At 39.1% G+C, this 27,327-nt stretch overlaps 1 protein-coding gene across 1 annotated transcript; it reads right to left on the bottom strand.

Moving 5' to 3' along the window:
* Positions 1 to 25,437, bottom strand: LOC124273416 (A-kinase anchor protein 10, mitochondrial-like). The gene is given in 16 exon segments (XM_046708677.1): positions 1 to 582; positions 1,427 to 1,464; positions 3,094 to 3,176; positions 3,966 to 4,135; positions 4,138 to 4,160; positions 4,537 to 4,651; positions 5,708 to 5,852; positions 13,416 to 13,552; positions 14,299 to 14,422; positions 15,277 to 15,361; positions 16,247 to 16,345; positions 16,671 to 16,908; positions 16,910 to 17,361; positions 18,182 to 18,274; positions 22,044 to 22,178; positions 25,265 to 25,437. Coding segments are annotated over 16 exon segments (2,130 nt in total). The 5' UTR covers positions 25,290 to 25,437; the 3' UTR covers positions 1 to 414.
* Positions 25,438 to 27,327: the final 1,890 nt, after the last annotated feature.

Genomic DNA, 27,327 nt, shown 5'->3' with positions numbered 1-27,327 from the left:
TTTTGAACGAAGATGGTGAGAGACCATAAATAGATTTTTCAACATGGCTGCCATTGTTAGGCTGGGTACTAGACAGGCAGGCCATGCCATAACATAGTGTGCAATGTACACAAGAAAATACAGTCGAATACGTTCGTCTAGAACCAGCCTCCTATCAGACCATGGAATGACGATGATAAACACAATATAATATTATTATCGACAACTGCAAACAAATATCACATTTTAACAAAAATATCATTCATTTCACACGTGTAATGTGCTGCATGGAAGATTTAGGTATTGATCTGTATCAGTAATCAATCTGTCAATCACTCTACAGTAATGAATCTGTCAATCAATCATTCAGTAATACATCCATGAACAGTCCGAGCATACTTGAGTAACCAGATACTGCAACACTGGTTAATACTGCTAGGAGTTACCTCCCTTGCTGGAGTGTATTGCACTGTCGGGCGTGTTGCGGGGAGCCAGTCTTGGTGATGATGACACGACACCGGCGTATATATCTCCTGTCTGAGTCATCGTTGTCACATCGTTGATGATCATTTGGGCAACTCTCAAAGCCATGTCTTCCTGCTCCTGTTGAAGAGAAATAGAGAATCTCACCCAAGTGTCTTTTGATATCAAATATATCACTACGAGTTGACAAAGTAACAAATATCTGAGGCTTGACGAATCTCACAAGGGTGAGATTCTATTTATCATCAAAATCCCTCTTCATTAGTTTTCAGTGAAAACTGTACATCTTTGAACACTGTACTACCATTAGACTTGTAGTGCAGCGATGTCATAGCACTGTGACATCAAGTTCATGACGTCATAGCATTGTCAGGGTATTGTACAAAATCTACTGTTAAAACGATTTTGCCCAGAGGAGATATCGTCTGATCTCACACAAGCAATATCTCCTGGGGAACACAGTTTTGGATGATAAATGACGTTCACTAACTCCTTTCATCTTTTGTTAGTTCACTAAGATCTTTGGCCTTTAATTCAAAGTAGATGGCTGAATTTCTTACAGATAAATACTGATCTTTCAGATAAATACTGAACAGAACACATACACCATTGGGGAAGTATGACTGACAAATTATAGTGACAGTTAATGTTTTCTATGTTAGAACAAAGATTTGCATATTGTTTTACCAATTGTTACAAACTATGGTGATAGAATCTCACGTTTCTTTCATTTCATATAACTGGAACACAGTGTGGGCAAAAATATCAACTGTTGAGACTTGTTTAATCTAATATAATTAGAAATGTGTTGTAAATCAACTAATCAATTGGGATACAGTGAGTGAGTGAGGAGGAACGATGTGATGATAAATAAAGGATGATGAGGGTAGTACTTAACTAAAATAGAATAACTGCTTATTTAGCTTTTACCATTACCCAGTTTACCCAACTCCCTCATGCTAACCTTTTCCTTATCTTTCTTCTTCTTGAAAAATCTTGACCCTGAAAACAAATTGACAGATACAGCATATCATTATCATATTATCAATGTCAGGCAAAACACCATAATCTGGGAACAGAAGACATTTTCAGTTATCTGTTTTATATGAGTGAGTGAGTGAGTGAGTGAGGAGGAGTGAGGTGAGTGAGTGAGTGAGTGAGTGAGTGAGTGAGTGAGTGAGTGAGTGAGTGAGTGAGTGCAGTTTTACGCTGCACTTGGCAATATTCCAGCTATATGGCAGCAGTCTGTAAATAGTCGAGTCCAGGGCTCCAGATAAGGGTCGTATTGGCGTATGTACGGATAAAAAATATGCATGATATGGAAGGACATGTTTTGGAAAAAGTAGCAGATACGCACCACTGCAATGGTGTACGGTCTTAGAATCATTTACAGTCGTATTTATCCGAAAAAAGTATGCTTTTATTGTTTATTGACCTGTTTACACAAGAGTGGCAATGTTGTGGTGCATACATGAAACGAAACACAAGATTACTGATACTCCATTAAATTCCATTCAGTACTCTAAATGTACTCTTAAAGTTTTCAAGTACTCTTATATTGAAAAAATAAGGAGTACGTACTCCTGATCTTGAAAAATTATCTGGAGCCCTGGAGTCTGTACCAGACAATCAAATGATCAACAGCATGAGCATCGATCTATGCAACTTGGATACGATGACGTGTCAACCAAGTCAGCGAGCCTGACAACCCGATACCTTCAGTGGCCTCTTACGACAAGCATGGGCTACTGAAGATCAATTCTATCCTAGATCTTCATGGGTCCACACTAAGCGAGGGTTGAATATAGCAATGAGGTGGCAAATTTGACAATCTGTGAATCTTCATAGTAAACGTTTCAAGCTCTTTCTCTCAGCTCAAACCTAATGTTACACATCCTCTCAATAGACTCTTCTCACTGATTCTACAGTATTTATCCAAAAGCTTTTCTAATCAAATTTAACAACTTCATGCTAGTGCACTTACAGTGTTAAGTCAAATCACCTCTTCAACCTCTAACCATAGTGGTGGAGCAATTGAAACATCGAATAACTGATGAATTGATCAACCCGCTTGCATCAGTGATCATCGATGGGCATGGGAGACTAATCAATACTCATAATAAATGAAACATCAATAAAGTACCACAGTCATTCTTGTTAAATACAAATGTTCAGCAAACTTGTACATTGTAGGCAGTCCTGGTTAAGGTTTGTCCATTGTAGTACAGGCAATTGATGAATATTGCTGGAGTGAGTGAGTGAGTTTAGTTTTACGCCCCACTCAGCAATATTCCAGCTATATGGTGGCTGTCTGTAAATAATCGAGTCTGGACCAGACAATCCAGGAATCAACAGCATGAGCATCGATTTGGGCAATTGGGAACCGATGACATGTGTCAACCATGTCAGCGAGCCTGACCACCGATCCCGTTAGTTGCCTCTTACGACAAGCATAGTCGCCTTTTGTGGCAAGCATGGGTTGCTGAAGACCTATTCTACCCTGGATCTTCACGGGTCGAATATTGCTGGAATTCCAATGACTGACCAATGACAGCTGAATGAAATTTGACCACAGATTTCATTATGAATAATTCAGTGATTGGTAAAATCAATCAGAAATAGCCATCTTACCTTTCTTCTTCTCATGATCTGGCTCCGGAGCAAACATTGACTTGAACTGTCCAAGGTCATCAACAGCCCCCAAGGTCATAGCACTGGAGCCAAAAATTACAACTGAGAATAGCAATAAACTCAAATTCTTAAATTTATGGGGATTCAGTTTTAAAAGTTGTAACAGATAAATGACAACTCTGACATTTTAAAAAGCTATTTCCTATTCCTGTAGTTTAGTCTCCCTACACTGAATACAAAGGTTTGTGTCACTAAGTCTAATAATAACGTTTAAAAAAGATGGAATCATATTGTAGCCTCTTCACACTGTAGGAGCGGTGAACGGCAGGGAATATTTCATAGTACGAAGTGAACGATTTATCACGCGAAAAGGAGAGCAGGTTTTATTTTTAGGTGTAGGAAAATTGTCAAGATCCATATTTGTAAAGGCCACATTGTCCCCCAAATTCATGCTGTAAAATAAAAGACACAGGTGCGTAATTCCACCAAATATCTTTCCATTCCGTCATCATACAAGCCCATGAGCCTGTAAAAAACATTGTCTAGCTTCGGCTACGTCTTAGTAAAGATGCATAAATATATCAAAGTTTAAGGTACCATTGCTATATAAATGAAAAACAAAATACACCAACATTTAGAGTAATTATCTAACTATCTTTGTGCCAAATATGAATGCTTAGTGTTGTGCCAATTCCAAAATCGTTCACTTCCTGCTATGAAATATTCCCTGCCGTTCACCGCTCTTACAGCAAGCATGAAGATCAATTTTAACTCGGATAATCACAGGTTTGCATGGAAGGAACTTTGGACGGGAGAACAAGATTGTCGGCAGGAAGAGACTAAAAGTCTACACTGAACAGGACTAAACTTACCCAGCTTCTGGCCGTTTCCACAACTCATCTGGATTGAGAAGCATGGAGTCGATCCGCATGTCGTCCTCGATGCGAGTGAGTGCCTTCTTCACGTGGCTGGTGTCCATGGCTAGGAGGGTGTTCTTGATGCCGTCTGCTCCAACACTCTGACTCCCTACACTGTGTTCCGATGATGCTCCGATGATGCATCACTCTCTGTAGGTGAAAATACATAGCACACACAAATCATTTCCTCAGCTTCTCCAGTCAGCATGATCTGCCAGTGATTGATCAAATACTCGATTAGGGCTCAACAGAACTGTGTAGAGCCTGGTACCGTGTATTGTAAAACCAACTCACATTAGAGCTTGACAACTCAGCAGCAGAAGACACATTCGAGCTAATTTACACAGTTTAATATTTTATTTTATTAAACAAATATTTTTCACTAAACTGTTTGTCGCCTTCTAAAAGTATGGCTCAGTTCAAAGACAGATCAAGTCTAAGCGTTTGTCCACTTTTTTAAAAGTAATGGAGACATCATCAGATGTTGATATTCTGGTTTTGTCCTTGACCTAGTGCTGTAGCTCACCTGTTCTCCTGTGTTTTGGCCTGACTGGGATGTCTTGAGCTGTTTGGACAGTGCTGACTAGATCCGACAGGTACTTGTAATACATGTCATTCTGGAGGTAGGCGGGGAAGTAGAACTGGAACAACAATCAGAATTGGAATATCTAGGAATCTGTAGACACAACCAAGGTCAAAATAATGCAACATAGAAGTAAACACTACAGAGTAAACATAACAAATTTCACTTCATATTGGCCATATTGAAAATCAGATAAATCATCCAAGAATTTTTTTGTGTGTCATCATTGAAGGAAATATCCTATGATTCAGCTCCACAAGTGGATTTGTTTTAAAAAAATGTTCACAGACTCTGATAATGGACAAATAGGCCATTACCTAATCTTTTTTATCTATGGCATGGTTGGTTGGTTTGTTGTTTAACACCACACTGAGCAATATTCCACCTATACGTCCGGTGGCTAGGGCCGCGTAATATAACCGGTTTACCGGTATTTACCAGTTCAGACATGAAAACGAAACGTATTGCGATACGCTGATCAAAACCCGGTATTTTGACATGCTTTCGGAAAACGTCGTAACGATCGGAAATCTTTGGATATTTCCTTGTTTCATTTGTGCCAAATATTATTCACATTTATATTTTATCATGATTAAAATTTGTTATTAAAGCTTAATCAAGCATAGTGATTTTGTTGTGTTTTTGCTCTATAAATCAAGCAGTAACTCGATTACAAGTAGTTTTTTGTTTAAAAGTACTTAATGCAATATAATGCAATGCATATCACAATACATGCTTTCGCATCGCAATATATCACAATATGAATATTCTCTGCAATACCCACCCCTAACAGCGGCAGTATTTAAATAATCGAGTCTGGACCAGACAATCCAGTGATCAACAGCCAGAGCATGAATCTACGCACTGGGATAACAATGACATGTCGACCAAGTCAGCGAGTCTGACCATGTGATCCTGTTAGTCACCTCTTATGACAAGCATGGGTTACTGAAGACCAATTCTAATCTGGATGTTCACAGGTCATTTATGGCAAGTGAGACAATACTAGAGTTTGATTTCTTTCAGGTATGCTGAAATCAGGTTGCTGTACACAATACTGTAAGGTATGAATACCATGAGCAGTTACTAGAATCTCATTGAAACAAGGACATACCTGTTCTAATGTATTCAACACTACATCTCTAGGTTTGGCAAAGCAGTCAGGTAGAGGGCCTCCTTCTCGGCATATATTGCCTTCCACCATGAAGCGAATTTTATCCTCAAATCCTAAGGGCTGTGTGGCTTGTAGGGAGAAATACCTGTCAAGATATTAAAGTTCACTCTGACAGCGGACCATGACAATTCATTAAGAAACACTCATTCCTATTATACATCAACAATTGTACTCCTCCATACAGGGCAGATATAGAAATGCAATTGTTTTGAAGGGTGCCATTGGGCACAGACAGATATTTTAGCTGGCCTTTGTGAAAGTAAGACTGACTGACTGACTGAGGTTGGTTTTACACCGCTTTTAGCAATATTCCAGCAACATCACGGCGGGGGACACCAGAAATGGGATTCGAACCCGGTCTTATTGTGCGTGGCAATGACGCTTTAACCACTAGACTACCCCACCCCCGTGAAAGTAAGAGTGTCCACACCTTTTTATTATCCACTTAAAAATAAATAATCACACCAATTAAGTCATTCCAATTTATTCAGCTTTTGTTATAAATCAGTAAACATCATGTAAACCAACAAACTGCTGGTTTTCCTGAAAATTATGACCTCAAGAATAGTGCAGCTTCATTTGTCCCGAACCCTTTAATTAACTCCACAAACCATGTGTTAATGTAATTTTTGAGTAAAATTGATATTTTATACTTATCCTGACTCATGCTCTTTTGCTTGTCTCCTTCCTCTTGCGAACATAGTGGAACACTTGTATCTCCCTAATTGAAGTTCCCTTCAATGTAAAATCACTAATTAGTACACCACGAGTTACCTCCCTTCCACAAGCTGGGAGCGAGGCCACCCTCTACCCATGTGCCTCACTCTCTCCTCATATACTGGAGCCCAACATTTGAATTTACAGGGAAATCCAAAGTGTTATTTGGGGAGGATGGGAGGGCTGACCTCATGAGTCAGGATAAGTATAAAATATCAATTTTACTCAAAAAATTACATATTTTTCCTTATCCTGACTCATGCTCTTTTTGCTTGTAGAATCCAACAGAGCGGAGGTGGGAATATATAATACTTTGGATTTTAATAATTAGTGATTTGAACTGTGATGATTGTAATAACCCTATGGGAACTTCATAAAGGCATTGAACTGATGAATTCCTGCTGCCAGCTTATCAGCTGCCATATAGAGGTTATTACAATGTACTTATTATGATAAGTATATATAATATTAATACAATGCTTAAGACTAATAGACTTAAGCTTGTTAATATGCTAGTATAAACTCCTTAGAGTTTGTTAGCTAAAATACTTTAAGATATAAACATAGCACTAAGCTTAAAATATGATTAATTTTAAGCTAATTATATAATAACAAACCTCTTTAGGGTTTGTTAGTTAAAATATTTATATGATATAGACAGTGCTGAGCTTAAGATATGAATAAGCTTAGCTATATATATAACAACAAACTTTGTAGAGTTTGTTAGCTAATACATTTTACAATATGAGTATAGTATTGTGCTTAAGATATAATTATCTTAAGCTACATATATAATAGCCAAACTTAGTAGAGTTTGTTAGCTAATATATTTTTACAATATGAGTATAATACTGTGCTTAAGATATAATTAACTTAAGCTACATATATAATAGCCAAACTTAGTATAGTTTGTTAGCTAATATATTTTTTACAATATGAGTATAGTACTGTGCTTAAGATATAATTAACTTAAGCTACATATATAATAGCCAAACTTAGTAAAGTTTGTTAGCTAATATATTTTTACAATATGAGTATAGTACTGTGCTTAAGATATAATTAACTTAAGCTACATATACAATAGCCAAAAACTCTGTAGAGCTTATTAGCTAATAGATTTATAATGTAACCATAGTACTAAGCTTAAGATATGATTAGACTTAAGCTAAATGTATATAGCAAAAACTCCTTAGAGTTTATTAACTAATATACTTTTATGTTATAAACATAGTACTGAGCTTAAGATATGATTAAACTTAAGCTATATATATATAATAGTAAAACTCCGTGTAGAGTTTGATAGCTAATACATTTTATTATGTTGATTTAGACCTAGTATTGAGCTTAAGATATGAAGTAAACCTTAAGCTAAATATATAATAGCAAAAAACCTTTTAGAGTTTTAATAGCTAATATACTTATATGGTATCAACATAGTATTGAGCTTAAGATATGAAGAAACCTTAAGCTACATATGTATAGCAAAAACTCCGTAGAGTTTGTTAGCTAATACATGATATAATGTAACCATAAAGCTTAAAATATGATGAAAACTTAAGCCCAATATATAATAGCAAAAAACTCTTTTAGAGTTTTGATAGCTAATATACCTATATGCTATAAACATAGTACTGCGCTTAAGATATGAATAAGCTTAAGTTACATATATAATAGCAAAAACTCCATAGAGTTTGTTAGCTAATACATGTTATAATGTAACCATATTGCTTAAGATATGATGAAACTTAAGCCAAATAGCAAAAGCTCTTTAGAATTTGTTAGCTAATATAGTTATATGATATAAACATAGTACTGAGCTTAAGATATGAATGAGCTTAAGCTACCTATATAATAGCAAAACTCCGTAGAGTTTGTTAGCTAATATATTTTACAATATGAGTATAGTACTATGCTTAAAATATACTTGACTTAAGCTCAAGTATATAATAGCCAAAAAACTCTGTAGAGTTTGTTAGCTAATGCATTTATCATGTAACCACTGTGATGATAAAAAGCGAGCTTAAGCAAATTATATATAGCATGAAGCTATTTAGTACTGTTATAAGATAAGTAAAATCTGTAAGATTGACTTATCTTCTCGAGGAACTGTCAACTGTTGTGCAAGGACCATGGGATCAAATTGGTGGATACCTGAGATGTCCTCGGTGGTGATATCTCTCAGATAATGGTTGGCAACCACCATATCGGATCTACAGTAATAAACCCTCCATTATTTCAAATAACATTTGTGTAGATGAAATTGTAGAAGTTAAGCTCTAATATCAAAGGTATTAAAGCTCATGGAGGGTCGGATTAGGTCCATCTGTCTTGTATATGCGTAGTATGACAGTTCTGATCCAAGCGGAGATATAGTGCATTGTGAGACTACACTCTGCGTAAGTTGATGATAGAGAGAAAAAAAATCTGTTGTATTTTTTCTTCCTGTTTGGTTTGGTGGAGATAAATTTACAGTGCTCTTGCTGGCCAGCGTGATAGCATCATCATTATCATGGAGTCCAAGTATGTCATCCAGGCATGTTCATAAACCTCACTTGTGAGGTGTTGTAACACTATATTCATATCCCCAAGTTGAGTGCATTGAAACTTCCGTTTATTCTCCAAACAGAAACTTAGTAGGTTTACTAACCATCTAGTTGTGTTAGTAGCTTGATGATGAAATTCAGGTGTAGTCTGAAGCGGCTGTGGATTTCGATCCACTTGTATCCGTCGTCTAGGTAAATCGTTCGCGATGTCCTTGGCGATGTATATGCACTAACCGGGGAGTTTGTGTCCTCGATGAACTTTATGTAAAATCGCCTGACTGCTGTGCCCTTGTCTAAACTTGACAGGGGAGGTCTCTAACCTGAAGAAAGCAGCCTAATCATGAAGGTTCAGGTTAACTGGGCTGTAAGGAGGCTTGCTTTCGTTCATTGATATAAAGTTGTCACTTGCAACCTATGTCTTGAACTGTGAACTATGCTTTCGACCTCTGTGTAGAGGCGTTGTTCATCGAGGGTCCAATCAGAATAAGGCATTTTGATTCTGTAGAGTACCAGCTGTGATGTCACCCGGTGTAGCAGGAAAAGGAACCTTGTATAATATAGTGCGTCGTTGATATTAGAACAATCGTCGGTCTTCATCGTAACTTCGAAGTTACCCGAGTGATACGTGTTTGAGGATTAATGGTAGCGCAGCGAAAGCTTGGTATAAAATACCTCGCTCTGTAATATTAATGCTGGGTAGGTTATTTTCCTGGCTGTCGTGAAAGTGCTTCAGTTTTGAATATAATTCCGACTTCTTTATATATAAAGGTACAATAACTTGTAAGTTGTCAGCTTGTAGACTGTATACATGAATGTATCGTCATAATTGTAGAATTAAAGCTGAATTTGTTGTACATATTTCTTCTCAGAAATGTTGGCGATTATGAGTTATACTCGCTGTAACAAGGCTGCTGTTCAATTTCGATATTGAATTGTCTGCAGATATGCGTAATGGTCGCATGTAGATAATCGTATCGTCGTCGGGATTGCATATACTAGCAATTTATCACGGAATAGTTGATTTCTGTGAAGATCTATGAAGCGTCGTTGACAAATTAATACAGCGGCGTTCTGTGTTGTAAATAGCCTGTGCAATTGTCTTGGCGTAGGCTTATAGGCGGCATCTGGCATACAGTTGATAGACAACTTATGCGATGTCTTGAGCGGACTGAGGAGTAGCTATATATGGCGAGTGGCTGAGTATATGGAGACCTTGGAGGAGACTTCCTCGGTGAGCGCCCGGAGACTTCCACGAAGCTCTCGAAGTATCCCTTCTAGATCTACTGGTGAAGTAGACTTGGAGCCACTTAGCCTTAGCGACCTTAGCGAAGGTATCGAATCAAGAGTCGATTAGAATATATATATATATATATATAAGGCTTTGCCATGAATGGCCTCTGTGTTTAACAGGATGTGGGGTCGTGGCGCTACTCCTCAGCGGCGTCCCTTGTAGCTGGTGAGGCTCTAGCTCCTTAGCGAGGCTGACCTGGGACTTGCTGGTTCTGCATAAGTAGGGCGAGTGGATCATCTTATCATTTTCAGAAGTCGTATTCACGAAATCTGGCGATAAGTGTCTCAATGATCGTTCTAGATCTATTTAGGCCAGCGAACATACGTCTCGTCATGGATTCAACTGAACCAATTTCACGATTGTAGTTCTTATTGTTGATATCGATGATCAACTTGTAGTTTTCATCGATGTCTTAAGCCTTGAAGAAGGGGTCCATGTTGTGCGTGGAAAACTTCTAGGCGTGAAAGTTCGGCAATTATGGTGTCTGAACTTTTGTGGCTTTATGGGATGCTATGTCTAGATTCTGTGCTACGCGGCAATCGGGTCGATCGGAGGTAGGGTGATAGCATCTGCGTCGTCTTCCTTCATCAGGTATGTCTGCGTCGTACTGCCACTCTAGGAAGGTGATGTAGACTTGTGTGCAGACTTGTGTGGTAACCTGTGAGGCGTCGATGTGGTGATGATGCGAGGAGATCGGAGACTATTGACAGCCAGCGAAGCTCTTGAGTAGTCCCTTGACTCTGTTAAATGGCGATCTATATTTGGTGTCCTTCGAGTGCCAGCCAGCGAATGCCAGCCAGCGAGCGCCTTCCGAAGCACGCTAGCAGCGCCAGCGAAGCTTCCTCTGCGTTCGGTGCTGGGGAGCGGCGATTTGAGCTTAGCGAAGGCTTCCGTGAGGTCTGGTGGCTGAGTCTGCATCTAAGGATGAAGCCGAGGAATGTGATGATCTATCCGCCCAGCGAAGGCCTTAGCGAAGGCTGTACATCTGGGTCCGCCGTCAAGGTGGTCTGCGACTTCGCCAGCGAAGGCTGCATCGTCTTGGCTGCTCGTTGACTGGAGGTGCCTCTAGAGTGTTGTCTAAGTTGGAGCCTTAGCGAAGGCTCGTACTCTGGGCTGGCTGCTTCTCCAGTCTGTAGTGACCCTCCATCACGACCATGATTTGCGTAGTAGCTTCGTCTGGGATGGTCTGCGGCGAAGTAGTCGGTGCCATCTCTGCGCTGTTAGTGGTGGGGCCCTCAGGTAAGTCGTCTGACATCAGTGTAGAGACATCAGGCTGCATGGCGATCTCTGCTGATGTCATTGTAGCTATCACCCGGTCGCTACTTGTCTCATCGTCGGGGATGATGATCGGCTGATCATCGTAGAATAAGTTCAGCGGCTGGAACAATCTCGGTTGAGAAAGTCCTAGTAGACCGTTGAATTCCCCTCAGAGGTCGGGCTGCCCTGGGGGTCGCGAAGTCTGCGTTGAGTGTTAGTAGCGGCGGGACCCTCAGGAAGATCATCGAATGTTGATCTCGCGCTGACATCACTGTTGCCGACATCAGTCATTCTTTGATGTACATCAGGAATGATGATCGGCTGATCATCATACAGGCCCAAATCTGCGATGAGAACAATCTCGGCTGAGAAAGTTCTAGTAGACCGTTGAATACCCCTCAGTGCGGCGAAGGGATGTCTGGGGAAGCAGGGCGCTTCTTGGAAGCGGCGGACTTCGTCCCGCCTCTCCACCATTCTAGCGGAAAACCAGGCGGGAGGGTCGACCAACAGCAGTAGACTGGCGAGGGGTTCAGGTGTATCAGTCATGCTAGACTCTGCATCGTGACCTATCTGCTGCAGCGTCTCAAGCGCAAAGTAATTATTTATTAAAGGTAGAATTGGATAAATTAGTATACGCAGCTGCAGCGTGAATCACATGAAACATGGCGCAGTACAGCTAGGGCATATTAAATGCGGATCAGCAGCAGAATAAAAAGCGTAATGTGCAGCAGTACAGAATTTTTATCAAGCGTAATCCACTGCAACAACCGCGTCCGTGCATAAACAGTAGAAACCGACTAAATATCAATATATAATTGTTGAAGATACTAGCTAAACCTCTATAGATCTCTATCACGAGGGTAACTAACTAAATATAATCAAAGGATATAGTGTGTCGGGAGACACAGAGGCTCTCACGTCCAGCTCACTGGGAGAAGAAGGAAGAGTGAGGCACATGGGTAGAGGTGAAGCCCTCGTTCAGCTTGTGGAAGGGAGGTAACTTCGTGGTGTACTAATTAGTGATTTTACATTGAAGGGAACTTCAATTAGGGAGATACAAGTGTTCCACTATGTTAGCAAGAGGAAGGAGACAAGCAGGATAAGGAAAAAAAGAGCATGAGTCAGGATAAGGAAAATAAAATACAAGAACAAATCAGCAGTTGTGGTATTATTCATTAAATTCTGGGAAACAATAACAAAATAATGTCTTTTAGTGGCATTTGGAAGTTGTTATAGATGTCCAAGATATTTTTAAAATTATATTTTATGGTATTTTATGGATTTAAATCCATAAAATATCTTGGGCAAAAACAACATATTTCCCATGTTTTTAATTTATCAAGGCATTGACCAGTGACCACTATACTATCAAACTATATATATAAGAGGGTTCACTATTATCCTGCCTGGCTAGGGTATAATTAATTTACACGTCTCGCTTTTCTGAAAAGTCCTGAAAATAGTAAATGCCAAAGATTATCATCATCTTAAGTCATAAGAAGCTACGATATCTTTGCTGAACAAAGTCTTGGCATCCTTTGAGCTATGCGAGGGAGTGAGTGAGTTTACTTTTATGCCGCACTCAGCAATATTCCAGCTATTTGGCGACGGTCGGGACCAGACAATGCTATGATCAACAGCATGAGCATCGATCTGCGCAACTGGGAACCGATGACATGTGTCAACCAAGTCAGCGAGCCTGGCCACCCGATCCCGTTAGTCGCCTTTTACGACAAGCATAGTTGCCTTTTATAGCAAGCATGGGTTGCTGAAGGCCTATTCTACCCCGGACGTTCATGGGACCTTTGAGCTATGCAAGAATGTTTACAGCATAACTCACTTGTCATAAAGCACCATGGCGTCGTCCTGTGCCTGCAGACCATTATACCCGGGGCCCTGGTTGGCCAAGTGTTGCTGGAAGTTGTCTGCCGCCAGCCAGAACTGTAGTAGGTGACAAGCGTCTTCAGTGTCCAGGAACTGGGTCACACAGGGAGAAACTGGGTCAAGGTCACATCGAACCACAATTTGAAGGAACATACCAGAATTGGAGGGAATGAACCAGAAGTAGAGGGAATGAACCAGAAGTAGAGGGGAATGAATCCGAATTAGAGGGAAAGCACCAGAATTAGAGAGAATGAACCCAAATTAGAGGGAATAAACAAGAATCTGAGGGAACAAACCAGAATTAGAAGGAATGAACTGGGCTAAAAGCCACTTTCAACAGTGTTTCTTGTATGTCATTCATTATATGTAAACTTGATGTGGGTAGAGAGCTCAAAGTGATGCATTTAACAGATGTTTACAATGCTGCAGTTGGTGACAAGCGTCTTCAGTGTCCAGAACTGAGGCAGACAAGGAGAAACTGGTCACATCGAACCAGAATTAGACGGAATGAACCCGAATTAGAGGGAATAAACAAGAATTTGAGGGAACAAACCAGAATTAGAAGGAATACACCTGAATTAGAGGTTTTGAACCAGAAATAGAGGGAATGCACCAGAAATATTTAATTTGTGTAAAATTCTGTTTGTTGCAGATGACTATGTCTCAAATCAAATGAATGCAGACAACTGTTTCTTGGACATTTTACCTCATATCCCATATCAAGCATATTAATGTATAACAAAACAAAAAGAGAAAACAGGCAACATCTCTGGAAGCGGGAATATTTCTGATCTGCAACACAAGGACCAAGTTTGAAGATGTTCGGAGTATGTGCCCACCTCCATGAAGTAGGACAGAGCCAGCTCGTTGTAGAGGACGTCGGCGAGGTAGACCTTGCCGCTAGTCAGGACGTCCACCTGGTGTTTGCAGTGATACTCACTGTCCAGAAACCCAGAGTAGAACCTGGAACAGAGGAGTGAGTGAGTGAGTTTAGTTCTATGCCGCTTTTAGCAATATTCCAGCATTATCAGGGTGGGGGACACCAGAAATGGGCTTCACACATTGTACCTAAGTGTTGAATCGAACCCACATCTTCGGCGTGACAAGTGAATGCCTTAACGAATAGGGACTACCCCACCACCGTGGTACAGCTGATGGAGAGAAGGATGTTTCAGTGGTCTAAGTGGTCTCAGTTCATGTTACAAAACTCTAGTGTTCATAGTCGGCAAAGTCAACAAAGTACACATATAATGAGTTTGAGTGAATCAGTTTTGTTTTACGCCACACTCAGCAATATTCCAGCTATATGGCGGTGGTCTGTAAATAATCAGGTCCGGACCAGACAATCCAGGGATCCCGTTAGTCGCCTCTTACGACAAGCATGGGTTACTGAAGATCAATTCTAACCCGGACCTTCATGGGGCAAATGAGTTTGAATAGTCTGAGTAATGGTGTCATTGTTCCCTTGGTGTCGACTGACTGCCAGCCTTCATTAACATTTTAACATTTGTCAACATTAAAAATTCTTAGTATTGCTGTAAAAATGCTCCTCAATCGCCCCCATGAAGTCCCGAGATAGAATTGGTCATTAGCAACCCATGCTTGTCATAAGAGGTGATTGGGTGGTCAGGCTCGCCTGACTTGGTTGATACATGTCATTGTATCCCAATTGCGCAAATAGATGTTCATGATGTTGATCACTCGATTGTCTGGTTCAGACTCGATTATTGACAAACAATTGCTGGAATATTGCCGATTGCTGAGTGCGGCATTAAACAAACAAACAAGTGTTAAGGTAAACATTCTGAAGCACTCACTCCTTCCCCATCTTGTGAAAGACAAACTCCTGGCAGTCTACGAAGCAGTCCGGATCTACGTGACCATCCTCCTTACATATACGTCCTGGAAACAAGAGAAGCTTAACCATGGTAACTGAAGACATGATCTTATTTTGGAGCCCAAACTAATAATATTAGTAGACAAGTTAGACAAATTTAGACAAAAAATACATTATAAAATTAAAAAAACAAATGTTAATATCGATATATTATTCAATTCTTGGACTATACCATCAATACCTCATTGAGTAATATTCCAGCTATATGAAGACGGATGACAAACACTCCAGTCTGGACCAGATAATCCAGTGATTGATATTATGAGCAACTATCCATGTTGTGAGGGTGGACACATCAGGGGTGGAAATAACTTTAAAATTGCTAGTGTACTCGCGGTACAGTGGCACATGTAAAATCACTTGCCCTGATAATTCTTCCACTATACCGGGCGGGTTTCTTGTTGATTTTTTAAATAAACAACATAATTAACATTGGAAAGTCAACTGGACACGGGTACAGCGTGACATACAAATTTGCTAGCCCGACAGAAAAAAACACTGGACTGGGGCTTCGGGCAAAGGGTTATTTCCACCACTGCACATGTCGTGTCCCAAATGCATAGATCGAAGCTCATGATGTCAATCACTGGATAGTCTGGTCCAGACTTGATTATTTACAGACTGTTGCCATATAGCTGGAATATTGCGGTGTAAATCAATAAACAAACATTCAAAACAATGAAACAAAATCAACCAAGCCTCTCCCAAACACCTGTTCTAACTTGGAATCTTCATAGCTGTAATTCTCCATTAAACACAAAAGTTAAACCGGATATTCAGCCATTTTTTTGTGATTGTTCCACAGTTGCACTTCAAAATAATCATAAACATGTTGTATACATTCCCAAACATGCAATATTTACGAAATGAGGAACAACCGCATTACTCACGTATCGTCTCATTGCGGATCTGCTCGGTGATACCAATAGGGTGTGTTGCATCTTGGGATATGTACTTGGTGAATATTGTGACGGCATCATGTTGTATACCTGAGACAACATGACATTCCATAAACAATACTGTATATTTGAAACCACAAAAGCAAATTAGCATGTTGTATATTATTTCACATTTTCAATAAAATCAAACAACATTTTGATTTCTATTTTATAAAAAGAAGGGTGGTTGGGGTAGCCCAGAGGTTAAAGCGTTCGCTCTTCATGCCAAAGGTCTGAGTTCGATTCCCCTCATGGGTACAATGTGTGAAACCCATTTGTGATATTACTGGAAAATTGCTAAAAGTAGCATAAAACTCAACTCACTCACTCATTCACTCCAGAAAGAGTTATTAAATCAATGCCAAAACTGACTTACTTTTTTTCAACTTCTCCTTCAAGTCTTGTTTTGAAAGTCCTGCATTACCCCTGCTTGTGTCCACTTGATCTGGAGATCTACCCCCTCCAGCCACCACCCCCTCCTTACCCCCACCCCCCTGTGTCCTCCCTCCCTGCTGTCCCAGCACCCCCGGGGCCAGCAGTCGGATCACTGAGTCTCTGAGCAGGGTCACTAGCACTAAACACACTGTCTTGTTGACCGGGTTCGTGTTGCCCGGATTCTGCAGTCATGCCTTGATCATTGGATCTTCCCTCTTGATCATCACTGCCTGTGGCACTATATACACTACTTTCCACAGCACTATTTAAACAACTTTCCACACCACTATTTACACTGCTGTCCACACCACTATTTACACTTGGGACTGATATACTTCCTACGTCTTGCACTCGTGAAGTGTCATCCTGTGAGTCAGTCTGAATATCTTTGGTAGAGACATGTGTGTTGCCATGGTTACAAGCGACGGAATTCAAAGAGTGCGTTCTCACTCGCATCACAGTCGATGCATGGAAGCTTTCGGCGTCCAGCCAGAACTGGATGAGGTTCCCTGCTTTCTGTGCCTTCATGTAATAGAGGAAGCAGGCCACACCATTTTGATCGTGCAGCATCTCCCTCAGAGTCTTTGACAGTCGTGACGAAGTCCGCATGGGTGATGCAGGACCTTGTACACCTGGCAACAATGAATGGCACTACATAATCCCATGACATCAGGCAGTCAAGAGGTCCCTTTCATAACTTATGTAACTATAATTCTAAAAATATCTCTACTACCGGTATGTGATTATTTTCAACCCTAACTGTATTTCAGCTTGCTTTGTATAAATTACTATGTTACCGAGCAATCATGTCAACACTGTAGTAAATATAGAGATTAAAATCTTCTGCACAGTGTTCTAATCAAAATATCTCACATGCCTGAGATTTATGGATACATGACACGTTTTATGGATACCAACTTCTTTTTTATTCTCTACATGACGTTTCAGAGCTAATTCTTGCTCCTTCATCAGGTGAAAATGAATTAGCTCTGAAGCGTCGTGTAAAGAATAAAAAAGAAGTTGGTATCCATAAAACGTGTCATGTATGTTCATCCAACTTCTAAATGCCTTTAAAAAACTGCTTGAGATTTACGTAACTGACATCACGTCTCACCTGTTGTTTTTTTACATCTCACCTGTCTGACAACCAGGTAAATGACTATATCTCAGCTGTCTGACTTCCAGGTAAATGACTCTATATCTCACCTGTCTGACATCCAGGTAAATGACTATATCTCACCTGTCTGACTTCCAGGTAAATGAGCATATCTAACCTGTCTGACATCCAGGTAAATGACTCTATATCTCACCTGTCTGACATCCACATAAACAACTCTATATCACACCTGTCTGACATCCACATAAATAACTCTATATCTCACCTGACTGTGAGAGGTAAATGACTCTATATCTCACCTGTCTGACATCCACATAAACAACTCTATATCTCACCTGTCTGAGAGTCTTGTGATGCTGACTGTAACAGCAGACTCGTGGGTCTCTTCTTCCCCGCGACACCTCCATCAAGCATCGTTTCTGGCACACCTACAACAACACAGCACATCAAGTCAAGCTGTATGAGTGTACATCACTGACACAGTTCACCAGGGACAGCACAACTAATATTGTGTCCGTTTATATACAGGGCTCCAGATAATTGTTCAACATCAGGAGTACGTACTCCTTATATTTTCAACATGGGACTACTGGAAAATCTTAAGTGAGTGAGTGAGTGAGTTTAGTTTTAAGCCGCACTCAGCAATATTCCAGCTATATGGCAACGGTCTGTGAACAATCGAGTCTGGACCAGACAATCCAGTGATCAACAGCATGAGCATCGATCTGCGCAATTGGGAACCGATGATATGTGTCAGTCATGTCAGCGAGCCTGACCACCCGATCCCGTTAGTCGCCTCTTACCACAAGCATAGTCGCTTAAGAACCTTAAGAGTACATTTAGAGTACTGCGTGGAATTTAATGGAGTATCAGTAATCTTGTGTTTCGTTTCATATATGCACCACAACAATGCTACTCTTGTGTAAACAGGTCAATAAACAATAAAATAATACTTTTTCAGATAAATACGTCTGTAAATGATTCTAAGACCGTACACCATTGCTGTGGTGCGTATCTGCTACGTTTTCTAAATTATTTCCTACCGTATCGTGAATGTTTTTTATCCGTACATACGCCAATACGGCCCTTATCTGGAGCCCTGATATAGCGCCAAACTCCACACCAGGTATGTTCATAGCGCTAACAATGAATAGCACAGCACATTGTTAACCTGGATAACCCAAGCTGCCTGTTAGGTGCTAGAAGGTTATAGTCACACGACTTATCCATCAGGGTACCCATTTTCTTCGTTGCAGCTGACCGCCTCCATGGTGTAGTGGCTAGAGCGTCTGCCCGGAGAGCGGAAGGTCGCGGGTTCGTTCCCCGACTGCGTCATACCAAAAGACGTTAACATATGGTACTTGTTGGTCCTTGCCTGGCGCTCGGCATGAATGGGTGAAACAAGGACTGGTCGGCTCGGAGTCAGTATAATGTGTCTGAGTGGGGTATTCATGCTTAACTGCGGCATGGTATCTCAGTGAGCTAGCACTATAAAACCAGCTTAAGTCTGGGCTAGTACAAACAGCCACACATGCACGTCGTGATATGAGCGAAATATTCTTAAATATGAATTTAAACCCCATTTCACCTCATCTCACATCACTTGTAGCTGACAACTGTCAGAGAGGAAAGCGCTGATTGAATGAATGAACATGATGAAGTAGACAAAAATTTAGCCACCTACAAGTAGTCAGTGTTCAGTACTTGCATCAGGGAGTTGGTGGGGTAGCCTAGTGGTTAAAGTGTTCGCTCATCACCCCAAAGACCCGGGTTTGATTCCCTACATAGGTACAATGTGTAAATCCCATTTCTGGTGTCCCCCACCATGATATTGCTGGAATATTGCTAAAAGCGGCGTAAAACCAAACTCACTCACTTGCATCATGACTTCTGTATGCGTTGCCTCAGATTGTATTGGTTTGCAACAACATATCGCATTCTCATACTGTCATGACAACGTGAACCAGTATTTTCTATGCGATACAATGTACTGTATCAGCCATAGTAATAGCCAAGCTCCTACCCAGATAGCATTCAGACCTTGGCCCTACAAGCATTGAAGCGTTGGCAATGTTACAAAACCATTGCCAGCGTTGAGTTTAACGCTTTTCTGAATGCTATCTGGTGAGAAGTACTTTCTAACCCAACTTCAATACCAAACTACAGGAAATCACCCTACAAGCATTGAATCAATTCAAAAATTGTAGGGACTGCCTCCTTGGTGTAGTGGATAAAGCATCTACAAAGAGAGTGGATGGTCTGTGGTTCAATCCCTGACCTTTCTTTACAAACGGCATTAACAGATGTTTAGTGCTTAGTGTTATAATGGAGTGTACCTAGTAGTGCTGGATCAATCGATCCCACTTGCATCAGTCACTATCGATGTGCTCGGGACACTAATCTATATTCATAAAATATGAAACAGGACCCATGAATTTAGTAACCCATGCTTGTCATAAGACGCGACTAACGGGATTGGGTGGTCAGATTCGCAAACTTGGTTGACACATGTCATTGTATCCCAATTGTGAAGATCGACGCTCATGCTGTTGATCACTGGTTTGTCTGGTCCAGACCGCCGCCAAATAGCTGGAATATTGCTGAGTGCGGCATAAAAGTAAACTCACTCACTCACTCAAATGTTGGAATGTATATCAGAGCTACAGATAACTTTTTGGGTCATTGAGTTATGTACTCGCTTGTGTTCATCTCAATTGGGTATCCTAATTTTCCTTTGAGTAACCAAATACATTGTACTCATCTCACTCAAACTCAATTGGGTATTTTGCCATTTTCCAATAATTTAAAAATATAATAACGTTTAAATTTGAGTGTTTTTTATTTATATTTGATCTGTAATATGAGAAGTGATAAGGAAAACTGCAAGTTGTCAAGTTCATATCCTGAAATAGAACCTCTCAGTATACCTCAGTTACAGTATCTATCCACCGGTACGCATATTAAGATTTGACATTTTTGTGTGTACGCGTGTAAGATCACATTTATTGAGTATTTACAAAAATTCAAGCGTACTTGTACGCAATAGACTTAATAGGAATTGAGTTTTCACATAAATATTTGCGTAATTTACGTAGATACGCAGCTTATCTGTGCCTCTGGTATATTTATTATTGTTATGTTTGTTAAATCAAGACATAAACAACTGATGCAGTTTCCTGACTTGTAAAACTACAATGTAAACAACATCCTCGAGCACGTGTCTCAACAAGAAGTCAGAGGCCCAGATAAGCTGCGTATCCGGGTAAAATACGCATAGAAAATTTCCAATTACGCATTGAAAAATAATTGTTGCATACATATTACGCATTTAAAATGTTAGATACGCAAAAAGTTTAAAACAAATGTGTACGGCATATTTATAAAAATTGCTTGCGTAATGAAAAAAAACATCGATTTGTATCAAGTTGTACTGTTAGTATAGGACTAGTGTTGTACTATCAGTACAGGATGAGTGATATTTATGAAATCATTACCATTATATTAAAGTTGGTTTTGATTAGGTATTACATAAGGCAGAACATACCTGCTTAGTAAACTTACTCAATGACATATACTTAGGTGAGTAAAATGACTGAAATACGCACATATTTGAAAGCAGTGGGTAACGGAAAATGAAATACCCACTCAACATTCATAATACCCACTCCAAAAAAATACAGTGGGTACAGTACCCACACGAGCTAAATCTTATCTGGGGCTCTGTAAACAACATCCTCGAGAAGTATCCTTGAATGTCTTGATAGTGGTATAAATCGGTGCCTGTTTTGTTTGCAAAATGTTATATGATCATGATGATTGTCCTGTTACTGCCCACATGAGTTTAGTGGTAGGGGTTTACGATTACAACTGATTATTGATTGGTTACTGAGCTCTGATAGTGATTATCAATTTGCATATTGTGAGCCATAATCAGCACCAATAAAAAGTTCTGGTTGGTCAGTATAGTATCTGAGTAGGGTATCCATGAAAAACTGTAGCATGATATATCAGTTGGCTGGTACTACAGAACAGGGATTAATCCAGATTGGTACAAGCAAGAACATACACACAAATGCATGCATTTCACTACTAGGAGCAATAATCTCAAACATGATTTTAACCCAAAAATTAATATACGTTTCAAACACCCACAAAACACTAGGCACCAAAAACAACAAGGAGGAATTATCTATCTACCAATATCTCCATTTAAAGAGTTGGGTGTAATCGGGCTGTGATCGCTGCGGTTTGACGGAGTCCGCTTCACAGTTGCCCCTCCTGGCGTTGCTGTGGGGACAGTCAATGGCGTCGGCGGCTCAGCTTTAGCCTTATCTGTGAAAACAGGGAAATAAATCTACACATGAATAATGAATCATATTATTTTCAATAGAAAGCTCTAATTATTGCAGCCGTTTCAATATATGACAATGCAACATTGTGACCAAGGATACAGTGGCATTTTTGTGACAACACATTAATATTAATAACATGACAACTTGTATTTTAGTAAGGCACCTGCAGAATATAACCTCACTCAAATTATTTGGAACAGAGTTTGCCAAAAAGCAACTCTGCACATTGTAACCCACATATACACATATTTATTTCAAAAGGCCTACTGACTATACTTGAAACTGTATTGATTTTCTATGAATTAATAGCTTCTGTGGAAATGTGGCTGTGATGGTAACCATGGTAACATTGTGAACAACAATTACTATGATTTGAAACTCTGATTAAACAGTGTGAATCAAGTACTAGTAGTTTCCAACTGCACAAGTTTTTAAAGTACAGAGATATTCTATAATGCCTCTATACCAACAACTATGATTGAAGGTAAAATTGAAGTTTAATCAGATTAAACCTAACAAGAGCATTCTCACTTGTTTTGGCCATCATTTGTTTGCTTCAGACACGAATATGTAATATTTCTGTGCTGCTTGTTAGACGTTTCAAACAAACATGGCCCTGCCAGTCCCTATTTCTATCTGTCATAATTATTTCCTTTGTAGCTTATAAAATATAATTGTGTTATAATACTTCTTAACTCAGATTTAGACAGAATATCTAAATGGGCGGAAACCTGGCAAGTAAAATTTAATCCAAACAAAACTGAAACTATCCAGTTTTCACACAAAACGAAACCTCGATGAATGGTACACCTATAAATGAAGTGCAGATTCATAAACGCCTAGGCATTATTTTTCAGGAAAACCTCCTCTGGCATTCCCACATTAATGAAATGATAAGCAAAATTAGCCCTATGATTAACTGCCTTCGTAGTTTTAAATATAGACTATCACGCAAAACTCTCAAAACAATGTATAAATCCTTTATCTTACCTCTATTTGACTATTGCTGTCATCTCTGGGACAATTGTACAAAGGAACAGTCCTTGTCACTAGAAAACCTTCACTTAGATGCCTTACGCACAATATCATGTGCAGTTAGAGGTACAAGCCATGCGAAACTATATCATGAGACAAACATGACTTCCTTATCGAAACGGAGAGAAACTTTTAAATTAACATTATTTTACAAAATGGTAAACCATATGGTTCCTGACTATCTTTGTGATCTTGCTCCAGGGAATGTTTCTGATAACAGTAACTACAATCTTAGGAATAATGAAAATTATCAGACTATAAGATGCAAATCTGCTAATTACGCCAAATCGTTTTTGCCCGATACAATTAAACTGTGGAATGACCTACCTACAAATGCTACAAACGCTTCCTCTGTTGGACAGTTTAAGAATTCAATCACACCACAAGTTAATACCAACACAATGTTCGATCTAAATTTTGGTAGTCGATTTTGTCAAATAATACACTGCCGCCTTAGATTGGGATGCAGTGACTTAAACAGTGATAAGTATAATCGTTTCATTTCTGATAATGCTTCTTGTTCCTGCTCACAAGATTATGAGGATGTATTCCACTATTTTTTCATGTGTCCTAAATATAATACCACTCGATACGAATCTTATTTCTATGTGAAAGGGTTCTCCCTGCGGGATGTGCTAAATGGCAATAACTCAGTATCTCATCAGACTAATATGGATATTCTACGGTCAGTCCATCAACTGGCCACGAAACAAAACCAAGATAAATTGTTGATATCCATGATTGTTATTATTCAGAGATAACTTGTTATAACCACTATAAATATGTATTATGCACAAATGTGAACCTTCACATGTATTATGGAGCGGCATTAATATAAGCCATTTATGCTTGTTTGCCAATCCTTTTCTTTCTTCTTGAATAGAATAAAATATGTTTAAACCAAATAACACTTCTCACAGGCTGATGAATTTGAACAGGAATTTTTCAAAAGATCTTAAACACTGTGTCCATGGTCTACATATTGGGAAATTGTTTTCAAAATTGACAAGTTTTGTACTGTTCATTCCTTCCTTTAGAAGTATTCCAACATACCTGTAACAACATGAAACCATACCCTGTAACAACATGAAACCGATTAACAAACTCAAAGTTATTAAATGTTTAGTAAAAGTAACATAGCCTGAATTGGGATATCTTTAAATGAAATTTATTACAAAATTGGAGCCAAACATAAGATTGTGTAGACAAATCCCTGAAAGGATTTTCCTTACTTTTTAGCAAATGATCAGTGATCAATGCCAGGGGCCTGCAAAGTAAGCTATGTCAGGGATATATCTTGACCTGCTCAGAGACAGATAGTTGGCACCTAGTAAACAGGAAGTGTGATTCCCAAATTGGATTTGCAACTTTCTAAATTAAAGTAGCAACTAATAATAAATTTTACATCTTTGAACAGAAAACATGTATTTCACTGATAAAAGGACTAATGATAAATAAGGAAGTGTTTTGATGCTTAGTTGTGTAAATATTGCATTGAATGCAATCTATCATACAGTGTTAAGACACATCGGTATTTAAGAAGATAAGAACTTGCTCCCCAGAAATAATTGAAACAATAATGACACGCATGCAGGAGTAGTTAGTTCTAAATCCTGGATAAATCTCTGTATGTGGACACACTGTATTTATCATGTTTGTTCTAAAAGAAAAATATGGGCTATTGTTGAAAGGCTCAGTGAATATTTTCACTGACATCAAAACCTATAGTCACAAGGTATGTCAAGAAACAAATATTTGGCTCTCAATTTAGGCCTACATTTTTAACATGCCTTTCAACAGTCAAAATGAACACATGAAATCAAAATAGAGTCTCAAATGCTCTCAATAAGAAATAGATCTAAACAAAGTAATAACTGTCTGCATGGATCAATAATCCTCCAAATATATGTCATCAAAGGCGTGATTTAAAAAGAGAGAGATTTCATTTGAACGCTGATCAACAAATGACCTGTGACACAGGTGACATACACGAGAAACGCCTACCGATTGAATTCAAGAGGCAGTGTTTACCTGTTTTCCGTCTAAAGAATGGCATGGTGCATTCCCATGCACACGGACGTACACTTCATTTAATGATTGCTATCGTCACGAATATGGATTTACGTCATGTTCTTCCATTTCGTAAGATATTTCATGTGAATAAACTCTCACAAAATCCTAACACGGAAGCAGCCATAATAGATGACAATTCACGAAAACGTCGTTCATGACAAAAACGAAATCAGAAATACAGATATATTTAGAACTGCAAGTTGAAATCGATGTTATTGCCATTATAAAATAATGTATTGATTTTGTGTGACAAAAGCATCGAGTCCTATGGTCAGTGACACTGACTAGAACAAATTATATATAATAATTCCGGCAAATATTTCGCACCATTGATTCTCGTTTTTAAGGTGCTCGAAAGCTAAACTCGTTATACAAGGTCGTTGCACTTGCGCGTTTATGTAGAATGTACCAAGTTTTGACGAAATCAATATGTCTCGTGTTTATATTTGCAATTAGAGTAACATTTTGTTCATATGGCCTTTTACTAACTTTTTTTGGTCTGAAGTAAAAACACATCTCTATATATGTGAAGTATAGTGATAATATGTTATGTCTCTTTAACAAAATGTCGTCCCCGTAACAGTTTGTAAAAAGTACTCTATGGATGGGCAGTTCTGTGTACAAAATATATTTTGGTCCCATAATGGCAGGGATAAAAAGTGAATTTGCAACCAGCTTACCCATATTATGTTTACCGTTTATTTTCAAGGATAAGATGGCGAAGATACTCATCCGCAGTTGTGCATAAGGAGATTTTTAAAATTATAAACGTTTTAACAGATCAATAAAATCAATAAATCAAATTGTATTTATAAAACATATAGGAATATATTTTTAGTGCTGACTACACGATTATTGCTGATTCAAGATATATACATTCAGCTGAAAATCAAACGTACAATGAAACGAACTGCGAGGTAGTTTCTTCTGCTACTCTCTTTACACGGGCCTATTCATAAAATTAAAACCAACAGTTATATGTTATATATTTTTATTATTTTTTATTTTGGGGGTGGTGGTAGTATTTTGCTGATCTAACCGTATAAAATATTTAAAAAATGTTTTCCCAACATTTAAAAAGTGAATTCTAATATCATTGCATGAGATGTCCAGATTTGCAGAAAATATGGAAGTTGACGTTTTCCACTTTGGTATGGTGGCGTAGGTATGGTGGCGACAAATCTAGACTGATTACCGGATTGAATCTAGAGTTCGAACCAACGCTCTGGGTTAGTTCGCAAGCACATCCAGGGGAGGCAACTCTGCCCAGTGAGAGCCGCCTGAGATTAGGACTGCCCCATTAATGTAGATTCTATAGACTATGGTACTACTTGAAACAGGAAGGTTGGTTATTAATGCGGTGGTATGTGGTCTTGTGCATATATAGGGTCCAGCTCACAAATCAGTTGAAGTTGAAGTTGGTCATGTAGAGTCCTTGGAACGGTGACCGCGTTTGGCCATTTGATTCCTGAGAGTTTCTAGGACTTCAGTCCTGCCCCACAAAGAAGCACAAGTGACAGTACACATGGTCTCACCATAGGCAAGTGAGTTTGTTCACAATTGTCTCTGTTCACCCAGCAGAAAATGGATACCCGGGGCAATTAAGCTGGTCACGTGACTTTTAACCTTCTAGCACTCAACAGACATTTTTTCAGCAGCATTATTCCAGATGAAACTGATACATAATCTCAATTGCAGTTTTTAACTGCACTTGTATGCATGAATACATGACAGTGTCTGAAAACATATGCATTTGTACATAGTAAAATATTTGAAACTTCAATTCAGTGTTAGCAGACTGGCTGGGGTTTTTCCTATTTATACCCGTAATAACAGATCCCTTTTAAATATATCAAACATACAATAATTCCAGTCACGTTACACCTATATACTAAATTTAGCTAGCTTTACCAGTGATTCATCAGTTTAAAGTTTTCTGAAATTCCATTGACACCATATAAAGCAACATCTCTATAATTTCCATATACGCTATTTTCAACATGAATCTTTTCCCACATGAA

Source organism: Haliotis rubra, unplaced genomic scaffold (genome assembly GCF_003918875.1).
Source record: "Haliotis rubra isolate DU_JTF1 unplaced genomic scaffold, ASM391887v1 Scf180, whole genome shotgun sequence".
Taxonomy (NCBI): domain Eukaryota; kingdom Metazoa; phylum Mollusca; class Gastropoda; order Lepetellida; family Haliotidae; genus Haliotis; species Haliotis rubra.
The sequence above is the reverse complement of the archived record's forward strand: the minus strand, read 5'-3'. Positions and strand labels throughout refer to the sequence as shown.